Genomic DNA, 24,524 nt, shown 5'->3' with positions numbered 1-24,524 from the left:
AGTCTTTTCAACAAATGGTGCTGGGACAACTGGACAGACACAGGTGAAAAACTGACCCTCAACTTAAAACTTCATATCTTATACACAAAGACGAAGAAAAACATGGAAGAAAATCTTTAAGACCGAGGCTAGGTAAAGAGTTCTTAGACAGAACACCAAAAGCACAATCAATAAAGGAAAAAAAATAATAAACTGGAGTTCACTAAAATTAAAAACTTTTGTTCTACACAAGATACTGTTAAAAGGGTAAAGACAGCTAGGTGCGGTGGCTTACACCTGTAATCCCAGCACTTTGGGAGGCCGAGGTGGATGGATCACGAGGTCAAGACAGCGAGAGCAGCCTGGCCAATAGGGTGAAACCCAGTCTCTACTAAAAATACAAAAATTAGCCAGGCATGGTGGCACGTGCCTGTAGTCCCAGCTATGGGAGGATAGGGCAGGAGAATCGCTTGAACCTGGGAGGCAGAGGTTGCAGTGAGTCGAGATTGTGTTACTGCATTCCAGCCTGGGCGACAGAGCGAGACTCCGTCTCAAATAAATAAATAAATAAATAAATAAAAATAAAAAAAGTAAAGAACTCATCTAGATTACATAAAGAACTCCCAAAATTCCAACAGTAACAAAAACCAAACAGCCCAATCAGAAAATTGGTAAAAGACATGGAAAGACATTTCACCATAGAAGATAGATGGCAAATAAGCATGTGAAAATATATTCAACATCATTAGCTATTAGGGAAATGCAAATTAAAGCCACAATAAATATCACCTCACCTATAAAAGTTAAGCAAATAACAGTGACAATACCAAATGCTGATGAATATGTTAAGACTCCAGGTCTCATATGCTGCTGCCATGAATGTAAAGTGACATAGCCTCTGTAGTAGTTTGCTAGGGCTGCCATAACAAAATACCACAGATTAGTGGCTTACACAATAGAAAATCCTTTTCTCAGGTCTGGAGGTTGGAAGTCCAAGATCAAGGTGCTGGCAGGTTTGGTTCACCCTGAGGCCTCTCTCCGTGGCTTGCAAATGGCCTTCTCTTGCAGCTTCTTTACATGGTCATCCCCCTGTGCATGCAACAAGTACACCAGTCGTATTGGATTAGACCTCACCCTAAAATGGACTTATTTTAAACTCATCTCTCACCCCTTAAAACAACTTATCTCCCAATATGGTTACATTCTGAGGTACTGGATGTTAGGACTTCAACATCTGAGTTTTAGGGGGACACAATTAGGCCCTTAACAGCCATGCTGGAAAATATCTTAGGAATTTTTTAAAACACACACACACACACACACACACACACGAAAACTTCTTCCCACAATTTTTATTACTCGGGAAATTCTGTTCTCAACTGATAAGAGGGAGTTTTCACCAGTGGTGCCAAGTCCATGTGGCAGGCACAGGCGTTGCCTGGAACTCCTTATGTGCAAGTCTTCATGAATTTAACAATGAGATCAATGCATAAAAGAACAATACTATGGCAATAGCAAAGTGGTGATTTCTAGTCTCTTATTTATCACATGCCTCTATTCTATACCCCTTTTACTAGAATACTGTCCAAACTAGAAACATAGGGAGGGATCTGCAAACTAAGCTCCCTGTGTTATTTGACCAGTGTGGATCATTCATTAGAGCTTACCATCCCCATTCTGAAAGCCTGGGTGATTCTGGAGCTAGGTCATCAGTTAAAATGAAATGCTTTCACAAAGCATTATGGGAAAATCACAAAGCTGATGAATTCTTATTTCTGCTGCTGTACAAGGTCACCACATTTCCAGAGATTTATATCAGCACCTGTATCCTTTCGAGACTTTTTCTTATTAAACAAGATGCTTATGCCATAATATACAAAATCATTCTTAAGAGATTCTTTTCCATTTTTTACCCGAAAGTAGCTTCAATCTAATTTAGCTCTAAAATGTTTCTTTAAAATCTCAAAACATTGGTCTTTATAAACACATTTATCCATTCCAAGAGCAAAAATCTTTCAAAACTTGCATCTTTGCAATAAACACAAGAGCCCTTATAACACTGTTACAGCTCATTTACTTGTGATCTGAAAGCACCCAGCATCACTCTTACACATAGTAGGCACTCAAATACTGATCCGCATAGTGCTGTTTTCTAATAGGTGCAGTTGCCATCAAATATGAACAACCACACAGTTAAGTTGTGATTGCAGTATGACAGAGAGCCTTCCAGTTAATTTCTGGCTGTGGTCTCACCCCAGTGGCCTGTATTTCTTGATAAAGCAATCCAAGGTCCCTGGTTTGCTGCTGTGAAATAACGTGCTTTCGGCCCATCCTCACATCACATCCAATTTCTGTTCTTTCTGTACCTACAACCAGTGTGTTTTCCCCAACTCTGCATTCATCATTCCATTTTTTTTCTCCAGAAATAGAATAGCTACAATCCTGAAACAGATAATAGTATCTAGAAGTAAGGATATTGGGATTATATCAGGCAAAATGTTTGCAATGGCCATTAAGATACCCTCAATATTCCATCATAGAAGGCTAGTACAATTATGGTTATGTAATGGAATGTTATATAGTCAATACAAATGATGAGAGGACTCTACACATGTTGATAATAGGAAAAATATTAGGTGAAAAAAAAGTCGGTGCCAAAAAGTATATGGTACATTTTAAAAACATTTTTAAAAGTATGTTTGAAATATTCTATACTAGAATAGCTTTAAAGTGAGCAGGAACAGAGAAGGGGAAGTTAGGAAAAAGAAGACTGGCTAAATAGTATAGTTGAATTATCCATAGAATTTTAAACACGGATATGTCTAATGATTGTTTTTAAGCTGTTAACATAAGCACAATTTAAGCTCATTTCCTCTTCTCAAATTTCCATTAGTCTGCCAATCACACACACACATACACACACACACGGACTCACACACATGAAATATGTGAAATGGATGTATTCTTAAGATATGCTAACTGGTTGCCTGGAGGAAACTGGAACCAAGATAGGAGACTTTTTTAATAGAATACTTTTTTATATAGTTGATTTTTTTTGCTTTGGCCTATTACCAATTTTTTACCAACCCTTTTAACTTCAATATAATACAAGGTTCTTGAACAGTTCACATTCACCTGCTTGCCATTTATTAGGCAAACAATGCCCCCTCCACCTGCAGTGTTCTTCCCTGCAGATACTCAAAATGTTTAATGATCCCTCACCTTGGGACTCCATTTAAATAGGAGACCCTCCCCACTATTTAAAATCAACATACCTGTATAATTATGCCAGTATCCTCCTACCATATCTGTTTCTTAACAGCACTTATTGCCATCTGAATTAAATTCCGTATGTTTATTTTCTGTATGTGCCTGGTCATTGAAACAATGGTATTTTGCTGCTTTGTTCCGTCCTAGCCACCAGAATAATGTTTACCACAAACCTAGACTCAATATGTACTGTTGCAGCAGATCTGAAAAATAACTACATAGCACTGACAGCTCCTATAGTTTTTCTCAACTTAGGGGCACCATGGCTGGGAGTGGGGGAGAAATGTGAATGAACCCAAAAAGGCAAGAACTCCCTTGTATACCCTTGTCACCCCACTGAATGAAGATTACTCAAAGAGACAGTACCAAATAATTCATGCCTACTACTGAACTCAGACATGAACTTCTGAATTTCCAGCTGTAGATTTCAACAGGAATCCAATTGTTTATCATCTCAAGCTTATATGCCTAAATTTGTGAAATAGTGTTAATTTAACTTTACATTTGGCTTTGAATTTACCACTAATCAAGTCAAGTAAAAGAAGTGGTGGAGAAGACAAACACAGGCTAAGGTCGGCAAAAATACACTCCTATTAAACATTTTGTCCTTTGAAGGGTAAAAATTTTATTTTTGAGGAACTTCTTACTGCACATTTTCAAAGAGAGTCACATAAGAAAGCAAAAATGTTATCCTCCCCTCATCCTAGAAATAAATAAGGAGGACATAAATTTTTTTTTTTTAAATCATGACACTTGGAGGTTTAGCACCAGCATCCAAAATGAACAAAAACGGAAAAAAAAGCATTTACTATATATTTCAGATTTCTTTGGTTGGGGTTCTCCCCATGCAGTATTAATATTTCTTGTTTCAATATATATATTACCAAAACAGTAAAAACCAGGAAAAAAAATATAAACCTAGCGGTTGCTGAAACTGGGGAGGCTGCTCTCTTGTCTTCTGTGCAGGATTCCCAGGTTCTCAGCTTGCTGGAAAAATTTGTTGACATTTTCTTTTTGTAGTTGTTTCTTAAAAGAATAACCGTAAACATTCCAATGTCCAAATCTTGGTTTGTCTTCCACTTTATTGCTTGAATGTTTCTTTGGTGTTGGTAAGGTTGTGGCCTGCTTTTTGCTTTATTTCTGAATGGTCGCTAATTCTTTAGGTCACCTGGGAAAAGTTAAAATCAAACTTATAAAGAGTGACAAAGTAATAATGAGTTAAAGAATAAAAAGGCAGAAATTATCTGCTTTTCATATAATTAGAAAAAGAGTACTTCAAATGCTCTAAATACAAACATATCTTGTATAGATCTGTAAGCAGTATGTTAATTAAATTGAAACTCACTTTTTAATAAACTATTTTTATAAACCAGAAGTCAGTACATAGTAGCAAAAATTTTATAAAATTGTATAAATGAAAATTACCATTACTAATGAACAATACTCAAAATCATTTTAGTGGCTGCACCCTATCTCCTAATATGAATATACCACAATTAGTTAGCTACTTACCAAATGTCAGACAGACTAAATTGTAAAAATATTTTTTCCTAATATTTAAAATTATTTCCTTAGAAACAATACCTAGAAATAATGTTACTCCATAAAAGGTTATGATCATTTTTATGATTAATATGCTACTCTAAATCAGTTAATTCCAAGTTTGAATAGGGAACTTATTTCTGTGACAGACTGCCCATGCTACCCAAGATAAAACAGAATATTGCCCTCACAGCAAATGCCTACCTAATTAAAGGCTGACTAAAATCCCCCATCATTGGATATAAAAGCAGATGGCCTTAAGACACAAGCACTTATAATAATCCCAAAACTTCACTCATGAAATGTTAACAATTTTTTAAAAACAGCATCGACACTGAGTTTACAACCTTTCTTAACTAAAAGCTAATGGAAAGGGTGATAACCAAGAAGTATAAGAACTAAAGTCTCACTTAAAAGGGTTATAGGAAAAAAAAAAGCCCAGAACTTATAATTGAGTTGATCTTTCTAGCTATAATTCTTTCTATGTAAATAAAATGTCCAAGACCTTTTTTAAAAGACAGAAAAAAGTAGAAAATGACAAGAAAATAACAAGCTATCCTTTTATGAGACATTATTCTTTACCATACCCTACTGTAAACACTTCCTGTTATTTCACTTAATAATCCTTGCAACAACCCTAGTAAATATAATTAGTATCCTAATTCTTACCAGTAGCAGACAGTACTGAGACAGAGGATAAACTACACAAGATCACCCAGCAAATGAGAGGTGCAGTAGAGCCTGCATTGGATAGAAAAACCTTGGCTCTTATACATTATGCTGCACTGCCTCAAAATAAATAAAGTTGATTATCAAAGGAAAAGAGAAGGAAAAAAAAACCCTTTAGTTATTCTACTGTTTCTGATTACTTAACAGGTTCTGAAACTGTTTCTGATTACTAAAACCAGGCCTTTGTTAGGAACTTTTAGCATCAGTTTTCCTAAGTGGTACTAGCAGTTAAAAAACTGCCTGTCTAGAAAAAAGAAGTTGAGTGTCATCAACTCTGTCTGAATGCTTATACCCTCACCAAAGCTTATCAAAATGAGGTCAATCCCAGAAATATTTAACCACCAAATCACTCTTTCCACAGAATCCCAACAGAGACAAAGGGTTGGCACAGATGAACTGCAGAACTAGTTTAGACTAATTTGTACTCTTGTTGAGAAACCAGTAATACTAAACAGAAAATACCAACTCCAGACTGGGCTGCCCCAGCTCTTACCCTGCTGATGGTGAAGGTGCCTGGGGAGCCTGGTGTTACTCAGCACTGCTCTGCTCGGTGGGTGGAGCAGGGTTCTCAGTTGGTGCTTCACCTGCCTTGGCCTAAAATGCAAAACAAAGCCATAAATCAGATAAAGTCACATGACAGTGGAAAGTTCAAGACTGAAAGTTCTTCAAAGTTTGAATTTTCCTGTGAAGGAAAATTAGCATGCAAAAAATTACTCTTATGTATGAGTCAAAAATTAGTACCATATTCAGTCCCTGGCATTTCTACCAAAACACCACCAAACCAAAACCCCACAAAAACAAAAAACAAAACAAAATTAGTACCATAGAAGAACAGCTTACAAACGGCAAACTAAATACCACTACTCTCCATGAAGTCTGTGACATACAACTGCTTCCAACTCATGCTTAGAGGCGGCTTCCTCTCGATAAATGCCTCTCTTATTTGAAGAGCCCTAAATGTATGAGCTTGAATCCCCATTAGTATGGGTCATTCTTTCAGAGAATGTTAACTGGATTCAAATATTTGGTCTGTGTTATGCGCAAGGCATACCCTATATATACGGATCTTGAGCAAAATGTTTTTGTATTTGTTAAGTGTCAGGTTATCATGTGATAAAACCACTCTTAGAATGCTAGTTTGACAGGATTAAAGACAATCCACCCTGACTGGCTGGACTGACCTCTTTGCCATCTTGTGAAGGAGCGTTAGGAAGACGCGGGCGACGCCGGTAATTGTAGGGACGCCGGTATCCACGGCGAACTGACGGCTGGTTTGGACCACTGGACGCTTGCTGATTTTCCTTATCTTCAGCCTCTCCAACTGCTGGGGCAGGTCGTGGGCGAGGAGGTCCCCTGCTGGAGGGAACACAGAACAAAAGAGAACAAGTGCCAATGGGACAGAGCTTCTCCAGAAAATAAGGTTTTATTTATTTTTAAAAATTAAAAAGTCAAGTGTTCAGGGCCAGGCGTAGTGGCTCACTCCTGTAATCCCAGTACTTTGGGAGGTTGAGGCAGGGTTAGGAGTTTGAGACCAGCCTGGCTAACATGGTGAAACCCTATCTCTGCTAAAAATATAAAAATTAGCCAGGTGTGGTGGCACGTGCCTATAATCCCAGCTACTTGGGAGGCTGAGGCAAGAGAATTGCTTGAATCCATGAGGCAGAGGTTGCAGCAACCAGAGACTGTGGCACTGCACTGGAGCCTGGGTGACAGACGGAGACTCCATCTCAAAAAAAAAAAAAAAAAAAAGTCAAGTGATCAGTACTTATTGCTAGAATTATTCACAGGCCAATGCAGCAAAAGGAATAGAGGTTTCATGAAAACAAACAAACAAACAAACAAACAAAAACAAAAAACACACACTTAGTTTTCCATCATTTTCCCCTTTCATTTGAATACATATTTGCAGTGCACATACACATACTGAACACATACTCTGTTCCTATCAGACCCTTTGATAAGCACTAAGAATAGGAAAATTAAAAAAGAGAAGAGTAGTCTAGCATCTGCCTTCCATGAACAGAATTTAGTAGAGACTAAGGGAATGAAACATGAGAAGAAACATTATTATGTGTCAGAGTCTGTGCTAGTCGGTTTTCAAATTAAATATTTAATTTGAATGGTAATTCTGTGGATGAGATTTATAACGAGAAAACCAAGAAGTTTAGACGATAAAGTGTATGGTTGAGCTGTATAAAAGTGCTGCTTTTATAGGTTAAAAAAGGTCAACTATGACTTTCCAAGATCACATAGCCAGGGACTCATGAAGCTGAACCTCACACATGCTACTGCATCCTTTTTGTTCCAATAAGACATTTCTATGCCATCTCTTTTATTTGAAAGTCCGTAGTACTTAATCATTCTTGATTATGCCTAAAACTGGAGGGAACCTTGTGAAGAAAAAGGACACAATCCTTTTACAATTATATTGGTAGAATCCTTTCCCAGTATAATATACTTTTTCTCCCTTTAATAAACCCATATTGACACATTTCAAGGTAGCATAAACACCATTCAGGAAGGAAGTTGTAGTTTTTCCACTTACCACAAAGGGTAAGAGAAAAGAATGGGCAGGCTTACAGTATAAAAGGCTTCAAAGGGATCTTAGGGAGGGAGTCTAGCCTAACTCAGTCTTCAAAAGGAATAAAGCACAAATACAATAACCCAGCATTCACTAATATTAGCCTCAATGGTGGCAATAATATCTAATACATATTGAGGCCTTTATCAGGTACCACACTAATTATCTTAGTTGCATTAGTACCTTTAATCCCCAACTACAGAATATCTCTGTTTTCAGACAGGGTCTCACTCTGTTATGCAGGCTGCAATGCAGTCCAAGAACATACATCTAATGAACTGTAGAGCTGGAAGATAAATTCAGGTGATCTGATCATACTCTGATTTAACCCCTCTACTGGACTGCCTCAAGGATTAATATTCAGTATCCCAAACACCCTCTGACACTCAATTCTTCCTCCATTTGCAGCATTACCACAGAATTGCCCACCAATAATTTATCTGATTTATTTTGATAAAAATTAGGTACTAATTTACATCATATTATAGTTCCAGAATACAAAATGATGCTTTGGCGCAGAGAAAACTAAAACATCTAGTATTAAGTAGGGGGGAAATGTCACACCACCACCTGAAAACTCTGGCATGCAGTCAAAGCATTCCCATTTCCTAGATATATAATGAATCCATTAAAACAGAACCACACGGTCCTCATTCTACCACTGTGCACACAAGTCCTTTAATGAGCAATTAGTGGAAAATGCGACATACCTGCGGTACCTTGGGCGGTAAGTTGGATTTCGATGAACCGGTCCCTGAAGTTGTGCTCCCTCTGGGACTCCATCCTTCATCTCTCCAATCTCACCAGCCTGGAGAGGCAATGAGAGCTGACAGTGAGTGTCACAGCACAGGGGGTAAGATACAGTGCATACAGCTATGTTCAGAACATTTTTTAGAAGTAAAAAATAAAATGCTTCATTACAAAGCTAGGCACTCTCAGCGGTAACACAAACTATTTATGAGTAAATCTTTGTGAACGACTGAAAAGGAAGATAAACCTAGTCTGACTACAGCAGTCATTTGCTTAATCCCAGAGCACCTCACTTTATTTTCGTGCATCAATTTAACATTTTGAAATCGGATACATCTCATTCATCTCTTTAAATAAAATACTCTTTTATTTTTCTTTACAACAAAGTTACTTTAAGCCAGTGGAATAAAATTAACTTATTGTACTACTTCCAGGGGGAAGAAAGAACAACTTAAAAAACAAACAAACAAACAAACAAAAACCCACCAACAATGCCTGCAATTCTTTACCATACATACAAGCCATAGCTTAACTTTATTTTCTTATCTCAAAACATCCCTTCCGCCTCCTAGGAGCCAAATACTATCCTTCATATTTTGTCAAGAAAAGAGAAACAGTCAGAAGACAGGTTCCACACTCTCACTAGCAAATCTACCAAGCTCCTTGTATTTACATCAGAATGTTCTTGTCTCTCATTACCCTGGGTAAGTGATCCAAGCTCATATTTGAAACCAACAGCCTCTCTATTCTCATCAAGTAGATACAGCATGTTAACTCTATCCTTCACTATATATTTTTGCTTTTTCTATCATTTCCATCCAAGCATAAATACCCAGGGAAATAGCACCCATACTTTTCAATTTCTTAAAAGTTTGAAATAAGCACAAAGTTACAGAAAAGTTACATGTAATTCTCAAATCCCATTCGAGTTTCACCATTTGTCCCAATGATGCCCTTTATAGCAAAAACACCATTTAGAATTATGCACTGAAGTAAGTTATATCTTTTTATTTGGAGCAATTATTTATTTATTTATTTGAGATGGAGTCTTGTTCTGTCGCCAGGCTGGAGTGCAGTGGCGTGATCTTAGCTCACTGCAACCTCCGCCTCCCTGGTTCAAGTGATTCTCCTGCCTCAGCCTCCCAAGTAGCTGGGACTACAGGTGTGTGTCACCATGCACGGCTAATGTTTTGTATTTTTAGTACAGATGGGGTTTCACCATGTCCGGCAGGATGATCTCAATCTCTTGACCTCGTGATCCACCCGGCTCGGCCTTTCAAAGTGCTGGGATTAGAGGCATGAGCCAACACGTTGGTTTTCATGACCTTGATGCTTTTTTAAAGATTACAAACCAGTTATTTTGTAAAATATCCCTCAACTTAGGTTATTTGGTGTTCACTAATGATTAGATTTTGTTTTTGCATCCCCAGCAAAAGTGACACTGCATTCTCCTCACTGCATCCTGTGAGGTGGCATATAGTTCCAATTTGTGCCATTAGTGACAACGTTCACTTTGATAAGTGGTTAAGGTGGTTATCTGCCACCAGGGTCCTCCTCTGTAAGTTGACTGTTTCCTTCTTTGTAATTAATGGGTCCTTTGTGAGGAAGTACTTACAAAGTATGTAAATATACTATTCCTTATCATATTTTTCAATATATTGGTTTATTTATTTATATTTTTATGGACTCATGGTTTTCTATTTTATTCAATGAGTTGTAATCTGTTACTATCATTACTGGCCAACGGGAACCCCTTCAAGCTGGCTCATATCCTTTTGACATGTTTCCAACATTCTTTGAGTACTTCTTCCCTTTCTGGCACAACATGATGTTCCAGGCTCATATTGTACTTTCTCTGTCCCAGCTCTGAAATCAGCCATTTCTCCAAAGGGAATTCTTTTTGTTTGAGAATGTTATTTAAAAACAAAAAATTGGGGGACAGGTATGCTCAATGCTGTTACTAAGGTATCACTGCTTTCAGGAACTTTCAATAGACAGAACTATGGAACACACATACACACAATGTTACATATATATGTGTGTCTATGTATGTGTATGTATGTGCGTGTATGGCAAACACACATGCCTACCTTGATCTGCCCATCTAATGGCTTTATAAGTTGTTGGTGAGATAAGGGGTAAGGGAGAGATGGGCAACTCTGTATTGTAAAAAGCAAGTCAAATCACGCAAAAATCTTGCTCTGATCTCGTATCTTCTTGCAGCTACTACCCCATTTCTTTACAGACATACATACTAAAGAAAAACCAAACACCATGACCACCACTACAGAAACCTCAATGGGGGTTATGTCTCCTCTTCTCACCCTTTGCTGTTTCTTAAGTTCATTCTATTTAAACTTTTGTCTTCACTAAACCACTAACCTCCAAGTTACCAAATGTAATAATCAATTCTCAGCTTAATCTCCTCTACTTATCAACAAGCATTTAACACATTTCATTCTTGAAATACGTTCTCCTTGGCTGCTCCTTCTCATTGTCCTTTGCTAGACAATCCTCATCTTCCTAATCTTTAATTGTTGGTGTGTCCCAGAACTTGATCCTGGAATCCTATCTCCACCTACACTCACCTTATAGTTAATCTCATCCTGCCCCTATGGCTTTAAATATCCTGTTTTATAACTCCAAATCAGCCAGGCGCGGTGACTCACGCCTGTAATCCCAGCATTTTGGGAGGCTGAGGCGGGTGGATCACAAAGTCAGGAGATTGAAACCATCCAGGCTAACACAGTGAAACCCCATCTCTACTAAAAATACACACACACACACACACACACACACACACACACACAAAAATTAGCCAGGTGTGGTGGCGGGTGCCTGTAGTCCCAGCTACTCGGGAGGCTGAGGCAGGAGAACGGCGTAAACCCGGGAGGCGGAGCTTGCAGTGAGCTGAGATCACGCCACTGCACTCCAGCCTGGGCGACAGAGCGAGACTCCATCTCAAAAAAATACATAAATAAAAAAAATAAATTTAAAAAACCTCCAAATCATTATTTACAATCCCATTTCTCCCCTTCAGACTCCATTCACGCTCTTCCTCGGACCTGATGGACTTGATCCTTTTGCTCCATTTAGGTCTCTTCTCAACTACAACTTAATGAACTCCTCAAAATGCTGTCAACCACTGTATCTAAGGCTACACCTTCCATCCTCCAGCCACTTCCTACTTCTTCCCTCTACTTTATTTTTTCTGCCTACTTAACACCTCCACTTGTAAGTGAATTTAATATGAGAAAAAGACCTCCAAAGAATTTTCACCTTTCCCTCCAAACCCAATCTTCTTCAATATTCCCATATTTGTTTAAATCAAAACTACAGAGGTATTATTTACTCCTCATACAATACATTGCCATTCCTCACACTCCTCATTCAATCCATCATGAAATGACGACACCTCTATATGCTTAAAACATCTTCCAAATCTAACCATTTAGTGAGACCTTGCACTGACAGCTTCTCTAAAACAACCCATGTTCATCTCTCTACTGAGAAGATTATAGCAGCTGTTCTCCCTCCTTTTACCTCTTGCCTTCTGTGGTCTAGTCCCAACAAAACAGTCCAATAATCTCTTAAGTGTTTCTTTACTGTTGAGATCCCTTTACTGGCTTATTATCACATTTACAGTAGGTCAAGTCTTCACAGTGGTCTACCAGCATGACTGACCTCCCCTGAGATCTCACCTCATACCCTCCCCCGCTTCACTCACATCATCCCCATCACATGAGCCTCTCTTTAGTTTCCTAAGTAAGCTCGGCCATTTCTTCCTCAGAAACTGTGAGTCACAAAAAAAGACTGATAGAAACAGCAATTAAGGTGTCTAAAGGATGAGAGTCTGGCATAAAGACTGGGTGACATGAACAAAATGAATTAAAATTAAGTTCTACCACTTCTTGTCCATGTAAAATAAAAGTTGCTGATTTTTAGAAATAATCAAATTCCTTCATTTGTGACAACAACAAAAAATATGGAAACCGCTGTTTCCCTCAGGCTGTGGAGAGAACTAAAGAATCGATTCCAAGTATCTGTCACTTGGTAGATGCCACAATGTTGCTCCCTTCCCTCCATCATATAATTATTTTCTCAAAGACAACAAGTACCTAGTAGCTCAGTGAACGATTCTACTTAATTTTCAAATCTATAGAACTATTTTCTTTAAAAATGGAAGTCATTCAGTCACTAATAAATCATGCTATATTATGTCCTTGCATAAGGCAAATACCACAGGCCTATATATTCCTATTTTTTTCTATTATGCCCAATAAATTTCATAGCGTTGTAATAGAAAATGTTGGCAAAGACTTTTCTATTTGATCTCAGTAATTTTACCATCCTAGAGATCCATCTATATATTTTTAAGACATCACACTGACAACTCTGAAGTAGCTTAGTTATATGGATGAGAGCTTTAGGAATTTTCTTTTGATGATCTTGACTGGCTCAATCAGACTGCTTAGTCAGGGAACTAGTAGATATTATACAGATTATTAAAAAATACTGTTTAAAGGATCAAGACAACTTTTAATTCTAACATGGAATAGGTAGGAAAGTCAGTCATTCAGTCAACAACTAAATGCAGTTAGGTTACAGGAATAAGTGTGCATGTTCAAAAGAAGCTTTCGATTAGCTTCTGCACATCATGTTTTACGTGGCACTAAGGAATGACTTTGTTCTGAAACTTCAATTCCTGAGGTGAAATACATTTTATTTCAAAAGATATGAAAAAGAATCACCATGCTTTCAGCAAACATGACATATGGTGTATATGCCAAACACTAAGGAGGAGTATTTCAGGAAAGCACTATTAAGACACTAAAAATAAGTGCATATTACAATCCCACTGACTTTTCCTGTCCTTGTTTCCTAGAAGCCTAGAGTGCTGCCCTAAAGCTACTATGTCTCATGTACCCAATCTCTCCATATATGTAAGTCTACTTGTTATTTTTAGCACATTTGTCAGGGGCAGCTGTTGAAGAGTAGAAGGAAAAAAACAAGAAAGAACACAGTCATGCATGATGGGACAGGAGAAGGGTAGCAAACAACAGACTGAACATAATGTTCAGTCAAAACATCTAGTGGGGGGGACAAAAAGAAACCCCAAGGATACTAAGGAGAAAAAAGTTGTGGCTAGTGATAACAAAAATGAGGACCTAGCCCTAGTTTTCCAAGTTCCCCAGGAACTGCAAAGGTGATGTAAGGTTTATTAAGCACAAAACAAACTCACAACAGCTGTACTAATATTTTGCAGTAAAAAAGCAGAATCAATAATCAACAAGCTCCGTTGTGGTAGGCTGCCTTTAAAAATCAGCACTAGCTCATTTAAATCTAATACTTTATAAACGTTATTTATGCTGTAGGCATCTTTTGCTAAATCCTTTATCTTTAACCACCACAACCGTATGGTGCAAGCATTTAATGCCCCCGTTTAATGGATGAACTTAATCCAAAACTTGGTTTACTCAAAACCTCACAAGTAAGTAGCAGAAACAGGATTCAAATTAAGCCTGACTTCAGAGTCCAAGCTCTTACACACTCCACCTGTCTTGTTACCTTAATTATTTTTTCATCCTTCTATCAACTAGAAACTTCAGCCACCAGGGTTCCCTATTACAGGCATGGAACATGTGGTTTTGCTTTTAGAAATGTTACCGGAATGACTGCTTTGAAAAAGCAGACTGAAGGCCTTGCCTCAAGCTTTTGTAGCATCAGGAAGCCATAAGCAAAGTTTCTGGCAGCTGGTGTTGGAGGAGGAGGAGGAAGAAGAGGAGGCAGAGAAGGATGGAAGGGTGAGAATTGCTGAAGAGAAGTCTCAGTTGCAATTTTACCTGTATTCTGTTGGGATGGGGTAAGACCCGTGAGCGACGGTCAAAGGTCTGTCCCACGTGGTAAGGCGGGAACCGCCGCTGCCGGTACTGAGGGCGATACTGGGGGCGGCGCAGCTGATTCCGGGCCCCAGAGAACTGCCTATCAGTGGCACGGGGGTCAAATCCTTCACTGCTGCCGCTCCCTTCCTCCTCCTCCTCCCCAGCGTACTAGCGAAGCAAAGAAACAGAGATTCAGAAGAAGTTTTAGCAAGGAAAGAACCAAAGAACACCATTTAGGATGAGTATCACCAAAAGAAAAATCTCCCCAAAGCAATAATCCTTTCCATTATACAGACAAAATGCATTTAACCCAGATTATCATGTGATTTCCTGGGATAAACTACATTAAGATTAGAGTAGATCTGTGCAGATAAAATACCAAGCAGAAAAGCAAGAGCAATCAATCTACAATCAATTTAATATTCATCTAATTAGAACTGGTTATCAGCTAACCAACCACCCGAAGAGTATCTGCAAAGCTTATAATGTTTAGCTCCATCAAAAATGCGTGTCTCCCAGGATTTACCATCCACTGAGGCAATGTCAGGGAAAAGCCAAAAAAGAATTCATTTTATGATGTTACCAACATATTTGACCCAAGTGGTATTCTTCCTACAACAGTCTGTAAAGTGTGGATGGGATCTTTGAAAACTTCCAGGGGTCAGCGAGGTCAAACTATTGCCATAATATTACTAAGATGCTATTTGCCTTTCCCAGGCATTCTCTCAGAAGTATATGGTCTCCCAAAGGCTACAATGACATGTGGTCTCTCAGCAGACTGAATGCAGAAACGGATGTGAGAATCCAGCTATCTTCTATTAAACCATACATCAGAGATCTGCAAAAGTATAAAGCAATACCACTCTTTTCAATTTAAATAATTTTTTCCATAAATACTGTTATTTTCATGAACATATAGTTACTTTAAATCAATTAATACTTTAAATTTTACTTTCTAATATAATATTAATATAAATACACATTGACAAAAGCTCTAGGATCCTCAATAACATGTAAGCATATAAACAGATCCCAAATCCAAGAAGTTTGAGAACCACCGACCTATGGCATGACTCCCTTTATATGTTTAAGAGTAAAGCTTAACCATACTCTGATGGTAATAAGCCCTAATACTGGAGGTTTCTAAATACAGAACTTATTAACAAAGGAAATTACTGATTCATTTTATATTTTTCCTCTAAATTATATCATATATTACCATTTTACATTTTAAAAAACCAAACATCCTACAAAGGCTATGTGATTTCATATCTGACTTTAAAGGGGATATGCAATTGTCTTTAATGGGAAGTAACTAGATTTTAAAATGAATAAATAAAAAAAGCAAAATAATGACCCATTACTTTTTTTACAGGTGTATTTAAGCTTTGGACCCTTCCAGAACAAGTCCACATGTGCAACCAAACTCCCCCTCCAAAAAAGCCTCAACTAGTCTAACTTCAAAAAAAATCAAGCCTTTCTACTCTTCATAAAACCTCTACCAAAGATGAGATTCACAATTATGTAAATGTTTATTTGCACAGAAAATGCTTACCAAAATATTAAGTGTGAGACAACATAAACTGTTTTTCTTCTTAGGCTTATCTTTCTCTTTTGCATTTCACACAATCAAATCTTTAATAAGAGTTTTACAAAGCATAATAATGGCACCAGCACTGCTGAACATGCTCTTTTGAGAGATACTGAACAAGTTGTTGGGACTTAGACATTACGACAAAAAAGCTCATTTATGTCTACACTTAAGAGTTTTAATAATTTTGTTTCTTAAGCGTTTTAACAATTTTGTTTCTAAATATCTTTTATATGCATAACTTTAGAATTTTCAGGTTTTGGAGGGGAAGTCTTTAAGAAAAATTTTTCACTGAATGTTTTTCTACCACTTTTACTTTTGAATTAACCTAGGAGTCAAAATAATCACAGTTAGAGCTCTGTGACTCTGATGAACTTGAAAGAGAACATGTAGGAAACGCTACAGCAGCTCTTTCCTAGCTACCCCCTCATAGCTTATTAAAAATCAAATAAGATAAGCAAAAACAAAGAAATAAGTGAGAAGTCCTAAGGAATCTGACAAAATTAATTTGGGCAGGGTGTGACGATGGCAGAATAAAGAGGAAAAGCAGTTAGGTAAACAGAAAGATGTAAATCTATCAAAACATAAAGAAAGGTCATTCTCAATCTGCAGATATTGAATTCTGTTGAGTTTCTCTTTGGATGAGATAGGTAGTCACAATCTTGTGCTGACAAACATTCGGAGTTTTCTTCCATGTGCCAGTACCTGGTTCTAATTCTAGAAACACCAAGAACTGATTCAAATCTAGTAAGTTCCTCATGACCACAAATATACTGGGTCCATTTTGGATGTCTTGAGAATACTCCTATAAACTGAGCCTCCCAAGAAAGCTCCAGCCAGATTTGCTTACAAACTCTTTCCCCTGCATTGAAACCAATCTAAAGAACTAAAAATCCACAGAATCACTTATTGCTTCTTTCCTTTGAAATAATGGAAAAATGCTATGCTAAATAAAACAGTCTCTTAACCAAGGCAAATTAGTTAATAGTTCCATGGCCTGCACTTTTATTGCCTATTCACAAGTTATTTCCCATTCTTTCACCAACGAAATGTTTATTTTCTTAGAGGTCAACAGTGTCGGCACCAAGCAATGAACAAGATTAAGTCAATGATGGAAATTGCATTCCCCTTTGCCAGTGAATGTGTGACTAGGTTCTGGTCAGAAAAAAGAGCCAAATGAAGAGAAACCGTGTTAAAACCTCAGCACTGTCTCCCTTAAGTCTTCCTGTTCCAAGATAATTAAATGTCTATTACTTGTAGCCAAATATATCCTAACTGATTCTGAATGGCAAGTTTCTAATGAGACCAGTAGCTCTTTAAAAATTCTGAGCACTAAAATTTCCCCTTTAGAGTACCGTGTATACTGCTCCAGTGATGGGTGCACCAAAATCTCAGAAATCACCACTAAAGAACTTATTCATGTAACTAATCACCACCGGTTTCCCAACAACCTATGGAAATAAATAATAAACATTTTAAAAAATAAGATAAAAATTTCCTCTAAACAAAAAATAAAAATCACTTAAATCATTTGTCTCCAGGAGAAGACAAGGCATTTATCTGCTCCAAGTACATACACTTAATTCCATGCATGAAGAATTTCTCAATCACTGGTAAGTAACAGAAGCAACGTACATTCCGGGGAGGGCCACGGCGTCTTCCATAGTAGCCACGTCTGTAACGGCGTCGATCAGCAGCGTAACGACTCCCTTCCACAGGAACTCCATCCGGGCCAGTCACATTGGCAGCTTCTGCACCCTGAGAAGAAAATAAAAAGATGGCCTCAAAATTAAAAAGAACATAAGCTAACTCACAAAACAGCCTTGGACTGCAAGAGTATAAGACTGGCAGAACATACTAAGAATTCCCACTGTGATTTTAAAAAACAGATCTAGGTTTTAAACAAAGTGAGCAAGGCACTTCACAACCTGATTTAAACATGTATGGCTTGTGTGCTCCCACAACCTGAGCTTTGCTTTCTTGTCTAGTTATGCCAATCACAAAAGCAAAGTGTAACCTCTTTAAAGAACATAAACTAGCAAATATACAACTGTCCAAGTAGAAGTAATGCTAGACCAGGAAGACTATCCTCAGTGGGAAATATCTGAGATACTGTACCAAGAGAATCCCTATTCATGGGCTCACGTGATTATCTGTTCAGCACAAAGGTAATGAGTGAAACTTCTCCCATTTTGGCAGCAACAAGAAGAAAGGGTCTTTGATGAATAACATTCTCCACACATGTAGTCCTTCTTTACACTTTCCTTCTTTAGACTATCCTTGAAACAGATTTAGAACTCTTATTCTCATATGGACAAATGGATAATGTTTCAAAAATGTAAAAAAAAATGTAGACCAAGAAGATTTCAGAGAACGTATTTCACATCCTACGTCAATTTGTAAAACCCCGAGTTCTGAAAACATACAGAAGAAAAATCAACCCAAAACAATTTTTTAAAAATTGGACGGGATATCAGAGATCCTCAGAGACCGGCATATGCCGGTGAGTGATCTGGAAATCTAAAAGACTTACAAGATACCCCGGAGCTCACACTGGTAAAGATAATCACTTAAATTTCTGCATCAAATGAAATAAAGTGTTTTCTTTTAAAACACAATGGTTTGAGAGCCATTAGGAACGTGAACTATGGAATGGTCTATGTGTCTGTGGGAGGAACACATACAGGGAGTTAACCTGTCATTCATTCAGTTAATTTCTAATTCAGCTGCCATGACTACCTGCCATGGCAGTTGGGCTATATGTAGTTTTAGCATGTTTTTAATCTAACTCAACATTGTTTTACTAATATCTGTAACAGACTAAACACAAAGCATAAAGGATACTACTGACATGGAATTAAATATAGAACAGTATTAAAAACTTCTGTAGCTAGTCTTCAGGATAATCCCTCAACTTCTTGGATTCAATTCACCTGAACAAAGCTATTTTAGGGTCTATCAGTATACCTTCAGCTTCCCAAAATCCAAACCAAACAGAAAACAAAATGATTAATATTCAATTTCAATTTCCTTTTATTGAGATTAAAATATACTTTACCATGTATTATTTGTAGGTAGAAGTGCTTACAAGTCAGCCTGAAAACTTTACTTTGATAAAAGAAATCTTCTGCCCCAAAGCAGTTTTTTCTTTTTTTTCTTTTCTTTTTGTTTTTGAAACAGAATCTTGCTCTGTCACCCAGGCTGGAGTGCAATGTCTCAGAGGTACAAACTCCACCTCCTTGGTTCAAGCGATTCTCCTGCCTCAGCCTCCTAAGTAGCCAGAATTACAGGCGTGCGACCACACTCAGATATTTTTATAATTTTAGTAGAGACGGGTTTCACCATGTTGGCCAGGCTGGTCTCGAACTCCTGACCCCAGGAGATCCGCCCGCCTCGGCATCCCAAAGTGCTGGAATTACAGGTGTGGGCCACCACGTCCAGCTGCAAAGCAGTTGTAATAATAAGATAGCTAAATTTTAAACTGCATTTCAAAATACGTACCTTTGGTACAAAAATAAAAGTTATTTTGAAATTGAGAAATCAGCTTTTCTTTCCATAATCAGAGTTGATCATTTATTAAATAAGAATTAAAGTATCTTTATTGCAGAATGTTTATAATGACAAGGTCAAAAATATTTCTGCTGGCTGGGGGTGGTGGCTCACACCTGTAATCCCAATACTTTGGGAGGCCGACACAGGTGGATCACCTAAGGTCAGGAGTTTCAAGACCAGCCTGGTCAACATGGCGAAACCCAGTCTCTACTAAAAATACAAAAATTAGCCGGGCGTGGCGGTGGGTGCCTGTAATCGCAGCTACTTGAACCTGGATGGCAGAAGCTGCAGTGAACCAAGATCGCGCCAATGTACTCCAGCCTGGGCAATAGAGGGAGACTCCATCTAAAAAAAAAAGATTCTGTATAAAAGTCACTTCCTGCTATTGTACAAAAATTCCAAAGTCATGTCAATTAATAAGGGGCTGACAGACAATTTACTGTGCAACAAAACTATGTGCCAGCCCTTTTGATACCGAACCACAATTTCCTCTCACCTTCTCTCCTTCAACCACATCAAACTCTACAGTTTCTCCATCTCCTACACTGCGCAGATATTTCCGTGGGTTATTCTTCTTGATGGCAGTCTGGAAAGAGAACAGAAAATCTGATTCGAAGTAAAGAGAACAGAAAATTTTATTCAAAGTGTATTTCAATATTGGCCAGAGATTTCACTGCTTTCAAGTACACTAGAGTGAACCTGAAGAAACTATTGATCAATTATTATTTTTCCATCATTCTCCCACTAACCTGGAGCTCTAAAACAACAAAAAAAACCACTATAAAACTATATTCCACATTACTTTCTTGATTTGTGCTATTCATCTTGACAGGTAGATTAAACAGAACATGTTTTTCCTATAATTGCAGTATGTGCAGTGACTACACACTACTGTCACAGGCTCATCACCTGATCATATCAGCTGTATTAATTACCTCAAACCAAAGATGAAGCTGTAGCTCCATCAGCAAGGGTAAAAAAAATGCTTTTGTGAGATCTTACATATACACACAAACACATATTTTAGGGATAGAGGTTCCTGTAGACAACAGAAACTACTAACTTCAATAGGGATTTTTAAAATGCGAGCTAGGCTTGAGGGGGAAAGGAGGCAGTGATAAAGAAAAAAATTAAAATGCCAAGGGGATAAATATTTCTGACAGAGTAAACAAAATTGTCTCAAGAATCAGAATGTATTAGCAATAATCTGGCCTCCCCCCTCCTCCCTCCCATTTTGCAGATGAGTTAACATGAGGCTAACAGTTAAAGTGATTTATCTGAAGTCACAAATGTAACAGCCCCAGGGATGATGGGGGAAGTGGAGGAGAGGGAATTCATATCCCTGTACTCTACCTATATGATATTTATTCAACATTTCCCCCATCACACAATTCATATGTCAACAAATCCTATGCTTCCTGATAATACATTAAAAGGTTAGTGAAGATGCTATTCTTCATTAAACATCTGCATCTAAATATCTCCTTATGAATAGGTACTGCTCTCTCTTTTTCAATCAATGAAGGCAGAAAATAATTCCTGCAATGCATTTCCATTTCTTTGGCTGGTATCTCTCAACAGTTAAAGGGGCTTGAGTTTCTATGGAACTAGGTCAACCTTATTTTACAAAGCGATTAAGCATGTGTAATCCAGCCCATCTCCTAACTCTGAGTAGGAGGGAAAAGAAATAGTGAGCCAATAGAGCAGAGACCTCACCCATAGAGGAAAAAAGGCAGTTCAGGACAGGATATATGCGCACGCAGCATGAACATTCAGCCATTCCAAAAACAGCCCCTCCCTGCCAGCTCTCTCCCTTTTTCCTGTTAAACTGGGCAGGCCTCAACACAGAGGTGACTCACCACACAACCTCACCGGGGCTGGAATCGGGTCATATACTCACAGGCTAATAAAGCCAGCCACCAATACAGCAACTTCTGAGGACCTTTACCTCTAGCAGTCTTCAGCATTCTTACCCCAAAAGGTCTATTAACCTCAAACCTCCAAGTATTATAAACAACTCTATTATGACCCTAAAAGTCACTGTATCTGAACAAAATAAATCTACTCAAATTATCTAGGTACAACTGAGATATATCCAGTCAAGTAGAAATATAAACAATAGAAACCATAGCTAGATACCACTATCTCCAACTCCTACTGCCACTCCAATACACACACAGACCTAAACAGAAGGAAACAAAAACACAGAAAATCAGATGTATTCTGGATTTCTGCATTGCAAGAGAATGGACTGGCATTAGTACCTGCTGCTCTATCTTCCTTATTGTTATACTCTGAGAACGCATATTTCAGACAATTCACTGAAAACTAAATAAACAAAAAGAACACTAAGGATAGTATTCCTTCTCTTAGCCTATTTTATAAAGGAAGTCTAGGACATATTAATAACAAAATAAGTAACATCCTAGGCTATCAAAGCAAAGAAAAACCGAGGCACCAACAGCAGAGAAGCTCCATATCTTACCCATTGCCTCTGTTTCCTGCGAATCTAAGGGAATTTGCATCTTTTGACCTGGGTATGTCCTAACATGCCTCATTTAACAAGAGTGAGGTCTACCCTGGAAACTGGAAGTTTTCTCATCTTACTATCTGCTTCTCTGTGCTATTTACTTCAATTGAGAGCTGCTCTGATAGAGGACCTTTAACCAACACCTACCCAGGCAGAAGCCAGATTGGCTCCAGGCAAACACTAAGGAGGAACCACATCAGAACAGGATGCTAATATGGAAACAGACTTTTTTTTTTTGCCTAAGGACTCAAAGCCTTTAAAAATTAGAAAGTGGTCTAACCAAATACTGCTTTATAAAACTACAAAAATGAAACTATTTGAAAAGTTAATATGACAGGACAGAAGAACTTATTTGCCAACCTTAAAATGTGGAACCGAGCTCTTGTTGCAAAATAAATCACAGAAAGAGTTTAGATTAAAATAATAATCCATAGGACTTACTTTTGGGAAAGGGATGACTGAAGATTACATACCCCCTCCTCACATAGCAAATGTAATATTTATAATCCCTCTTACCTGATGTACAAATACATCTTCTTTGGTGTCATTTCTGTTGAAAGACAAAAAGCTCACAATTAAAGGTAGTAGGTATGTGGAAAAACTTAAAAGAAAATATGTGTTATGAATTTAAATCCCAAGTCCTCAAAACACAACATATATTTTCACTTATTTTCTACACTCAATTCAGACACCTAAAATCAATCCTTGTTAAACATTTCTAACTCCACAAGCCACCCACCTTCTTCCTCCACATTGCCACAGTGCTTAGATCCAAGCTCACAGACTCAACATACAGAAACATCCCCTTCCTCTGTCTCTTTCTGAATCACATGGTGTGTAATCAGAGCCTTAGATTTTCCTCCCAGCAAAAGCAAAGCAAGACAGTTAAAAGGACAGGGCACAGCTGTGAACTAGGCTCTCCTTACACTGAAACTTAAAACAGCCCCCCACCCCCACCCCACCAAAGGAGACAAGATATTGGAGGAACTTTAAGAAAGGGTGGGAAAGCAAATAAAATGTCGGTATCATGTAAAAACCTCAGAATACTCCCAACATCTTGTAGTTGTGTTCTCATTCCTGTATGGTTAAAAGCGGCTACAGTTTTCAGTTTCTACGTAGGACTGGACCAGAAGTGGGTTAAAGATCCAGCTAAATTACTCACTAGTTGGGTGACCTTAGGAAAGCAGCTTAACCAGTCTAAGACTCCATTTCTCCATCTGTGAAATTATGGATATTGTCTCATTTATCCTAAGGCCCTTCCCATTTCTGATTTTGTCCCCCCCTCCTTTTTTTCCTTAATGACTAGACTTTACGAAATAAGTTATTTATTAGTGTCCTGGAAATGTATTTTAAGTAATATTTAACAACCAGTAGCTTAGAAATAAGAATATTTACAGTGCCTAGAAACCTAAAAAATTTATATAAGCCATTAATGAAGCATAAGGGATTTATAACTGTTAGTGCCACAATATAAGTATAATTTAAAACATGCAAATACACACACACACATACCGATTTATAAATCCATATCCATTTCTGACGTTGAACCATTTGACAGTGCCAAGGACTTTGGTGGCTAAAATAGGATTAAGCAGATAAATTAGTATCTGACCTACAAAGAGATAAAGCTCATATCACTAAGATCTTGATAACATTAGACAAAGCCTAAACATACCTAAAGAAACCATTAAAAGCTTAATTCCAAAATACATTAGAAAAAGAAAATGGAGCAAGCCAAGATATTCTAAGGAAACACTTTTCAGAAGACTAAACCTTTCTTCCTTATTCAACTTTTCAGGAAAGTCACAAGATAAGCAGTGATTATGTCTATACAATTCTGTAATCATTAAAATTGAGAAACACTGAAGGAAAAAAAATGTTCAAGAAGAATCTTACAAGTTTTAAGCTAGACAAATGCTGTAAGTTCAAAAGAGGGGCTACAATAAAACAGTGAAAGACCTTAATATATCACTTTCATACCTCGAAATATTAGGCAAACTTTAATGAGAAACAAGGTGGCTCTTTGTTAACAGGCACTCTAGAAAGATGTAAAGCAACTTGTCCAGTTGCCAAATGGGAGCCCATCAGAGGAGTCAAGAATAATAATAGAACTGTTGC

At 37.8% G+C, this 24,524-nt stretch overlaps 1 protein-coding gene across 4 annotated transcripts in view; it reads right to left on the bottom strand.

Annotated features, from left to right (window-relative positions):
* Positions 1-3,849: 3,849 nt before the first annotated feature.
* The window catches only part of YBX3 (Y-box binding protein 3), a 24,422-nt gene continuing 3,747 nt past the window's right edge, over positions 3,850-24,524 (bottom strand). The window contains exons 2-10 of one of the 4 annotated variants that reach the window (XM_010371391.2): positions 23,919-23,982; positions 22,923-22,956; positions 20,373-20,462; positions 17,960-18,082; positions 14,695-14,901; positions 8,812-8,909; positions 6,702-6,876; positions 6,014-6,114; positions 3,850-4,417 (exon numbers count right to left, since the gene is read on the bottom strand). In XM_010371391.2, the coding sequence (XP_010369693.1) occupies positions 6,049-6,114; positions 6,702-6,876; positions 8,812-8,909; positions 14,695-14,901; positions 17,960-18,082; positions 20,373-20,462; positions 22,923-22,956; positions 23,919-23,982 (857 nt within the window). In that variant the 3' untranslated portion in view covers positions 3,850-4,417; positions 6,014-6,048. The remainder of the gene's footprint in view (positions 4,418-6,013; positions 6,115-6,701; positions 6,877-8,811; positions 8,910-14,694; positions 14,902-17,959; positions 18,083-20,372; positions 20,463-22,922; positions 22,957-23,918; positions 23,983-24,524) is intronic. The other 3 variants (XM_010371392.2, XM_030938686.1, XM_010371393.2) reach the window with 3 other exon arrangements.

This window comes from Rhinopithecus roxellana, chromosome 10 (assembly GCF_007565055.1).
Source record: "Rhinopithecus roxellana isolate Shanxi Qingling chromosome 10, ASM756505v1, whole genome shotgun sequence".
Taxonomy (NCBI): domain Eukaryota; kingdom Metazoa; phylum Chordata; class Mammalia; order Primates; family Cercopithecidae; genus Rhinopithecus; species Rhinopithecus roxellana.
This window is presented reverse-complemented; position numbering and strand designations above follow the sequence as displayed.